This window comes from Urtica dioica, chromosome 4, assembly GCF_054948205.1.
Source record: "Urtica dioica subsp. dioica isolate 48M chromosome 4, U.dioica_male_clone48M_v1_H2, whole genome shotgun sequence".
Classification (NCBI taxonomy): domain Eukaryota; kingdom Viridiplantae; phylum Streptophyta; class Magnoliopsida; order Rosales; family Urticaceae; genus Urtica; species Urtica dioica.
In genome coordinates this window covers 2,541,840-2,544,643 of record NC_142759.1, presented here as the reverse complement: position 1 = coordinate 2,544,643, position 2,804 = coordinate 2,541,840, and the positions used below count along the sequence as shown (strand labels likewise).

At 35.0% G+C, this 2,804-nt stretch overlaps 1 protein-coding gene across 1 annotated transcript; it reads right to left on the bottom strand.

Moving 5' to 3' along the window:
• Positions 1 to 1,409: 1,409 nt before the first annotated feature.
• On the bottom strand, positions 1,410 to 1,991 carry LOC149399235 (uncharacterized). The gene has a single exon (XM_089613147.1). It carries the CDS (start codon positions 1,989 to 1,991, stop codon positions 1,410 to 1,412), a length of 582 nt encoding a protein of 193 aa, XP_089469273.1.
• Positions 1,992 to 2,804: the final 813 nt, after the last annotated feature.

The window sequence follows — 2,804 nt, the reverse complement described above, 5'->3', positions numbered from 1 at the left end:
TCATTTCATAATGACTATTATTATAACTAGTAATCAGCATCAAAACTGCTAAATAGTTGAACAAGTAATGTTAAAAAGACATAACTATGAATAACTTTGTAGTATACCCAGAATTCCGAATATTGAATTATTTTTTTTTATCAGAGGTAAATTCGATAAATCCATTGAAATATAATTCACTCGAGAATTTAGTTGTAACAACGGAAACTCGTTAGTATTTCCAAATCTCCAAAAACGAGTGACGCAGAAACTTGTCCTTACAGCGTCTCTCTCGATGTGTTGGGAATTTGGGTTCCAGATATCACGATCAAATGGTTGTTGCTGAAAGTTTTTTATTTTTCAAGTCGAAAAAAGATTGATGTGAGCGCTCGTGAATGTTTCTCGAGCGCACTTCTTCTAGCACCAATTTCACTTCAAAATAAACTTTCTTGTTAAATAAACTTTGTTTCCGATAGGTACCTGTTACTCAAATGCAAATATCCAGAGTTTAGTAACTCTAACAAAAATCCGAAATTCCATTTCTGCTCAGCATGATTATGCTTGGATTTCAATAAAATGATACAATCGAAGTTGAGAGTTTTAAATTTGTTTTCTTACTTTTTTTCACATTTCAGTGACTAGTGTGTGAAATCTTGACCAATATCCTAAAATAAAGTTTGACCAATTCACTATATTCAAAAGGGATCATCATTTATAGTCAAAAGCAAAATTTCATTTAATGACAAAATGCCATGAAAAAACTAGTTTTAATGACATTTATTGTCAATATTGAATAAATAACTTCTATTGGATAATGGGAAAAACACTAATAAATTCATATCTTGGGAATAATCCCATTCTAATCTTCTCTTTTGAGGGATCGACATAAAAAACCTCTCGGGCTAATCTTCCTCGAGAGGATTTGTGCATGGATGAAATCTTGGCGATCTAAACAGAGACGAACCTGAAGTTTCAATGTGATTAATTCACAACAAATATCGGCTAGTGTATATGTGTATCATCCTATAAAAAAAAAAATAATGAAACAATTCAGCTTGATTACTGAGGAGGATAGTAGGAAAAAAAGTTAAATCATGTGCTTGAAAGTAAGAACATAGAGTTACTTCTCTTATTTATTTATTTATTATTGTGAAAGTAAAATCTGAATGTTATATACTTCAACTCCTATAAGAACAATTGCATATTATTTTTCTATTATGGTGAAGCTAAATATCTATCTCCCTTATCTTCTCTTCTGTTAGAAATAAGAGTTAAATACAGAGCAGAAACAAATTGATATTGTCCATGCTTCCCATGACTAGCAGCACAACACATTTCTGAAGTTAATGCTACATAAGCATATAGGGAAATGATGATCTTGGTGACAGTTGAATCTTGTCTTTGAGCTTGGTGAATGAGGCTTATGAATTTTATAGCATTTTTTTCACCGTGTGTCCCAACATTTTGCAATGCGTGCAAAACGATCTCTCTTTCTTGAGAAACTTCCTCTGTTCATCAACTCCAAGAGACCGTTGCTTTTCTTGTTTCGAAACCATGGTGTAGACTTTATTGATCGGTGGGATTAAGTCCATTAATGAAACCCGATCCTGAACGTGTGTGAAAGACTCATTAAGCCCCATCAAGAACTTCATTACGAACTCAGTTTGGAGAAAAGAATTCAATTTTTTAACTCCACCACAAGTACACTTATCACACGCACAACTAGGTCGGAATTTGCTCAATTCTTCACGAATCGACATGAGCTTTCCGAAATACACACCAACTGTCTTCTGTTCTTTCCTGGACCAGATTGACGAATTCGCGTCGAAGTTGGAAGATTCGCATACTATTTCTTCCAAGTATTTCCTTATCTCCATCGCCGATTCACCGAATAATATGCTTGAATACATCTCCTTAGAAACGGAGTTCAAGATCCAAGACATGACTATTGTTGCGCTTCCATGAGCTGAGAAGATGCGCATCCTCTGTCGAACGTTTCTGTATCGCGTCATTGACAAACCCTAGTTTGTTCTTGACTGATAACGCGATCTTCATCAAGCAGCTAAATTATTCAAATTTCAAACTACTCGCGTTGAGAAAAGCAAATTGCTTAATAAAAAGTCTAGTATATTCAACGTACAATCTAATCCCTTTGACCTAGCATTACAACTCTATAGATTCTCCACACATCAGGCTGCGTGAAATTTTGAAATCAATCTAGCTTCGCAAACAATCGCATATGAATTTCGCACTTATCATGTAAACCGTCCTAAATCGTCGATCACACTCTACCTAAAAAGTTTAGAAATCGATCGAAATGCTAAACATTTCGGGGCTCAATTTCAAGGGATTAATACCTGATTGAGCTGAGGGTTTTCCAAGCCTTGGCTTCAAAGCAGAGAATATCCGCGACGGCCTTCCTCGCCGGGCTGAAGATGAAAACGAATTTCGACGATTTTTTTTTATTTCTATAGAGACCTATAAGAACAGAATCCATTTTTTTTTTTTGAAATAAAATATTGGAGAGACCTTTCTTACCATTGTTGGATCGATGATCGAGTTCAAATGGATTTTGGAGATGGAAAACGGAGGAAGTTGTTAGAGAAGAGCAACACCCTATGTCGTTTGCTAAGTTTGCCCCTTCGTCAAGAAAGATAATCAGATCTACGACACGTGAACTATGTCGTTTTATTTAATATGTCGTTTTCATCAAAGGAAACGACACGATAATTTTGAATTTAAATGAAAAAGTATTAATTACCATGTTTTTTTTTAGTGACAGGCTTTCATGCACCCTTCTATGTTTTGTTCCATGTGTACCCACG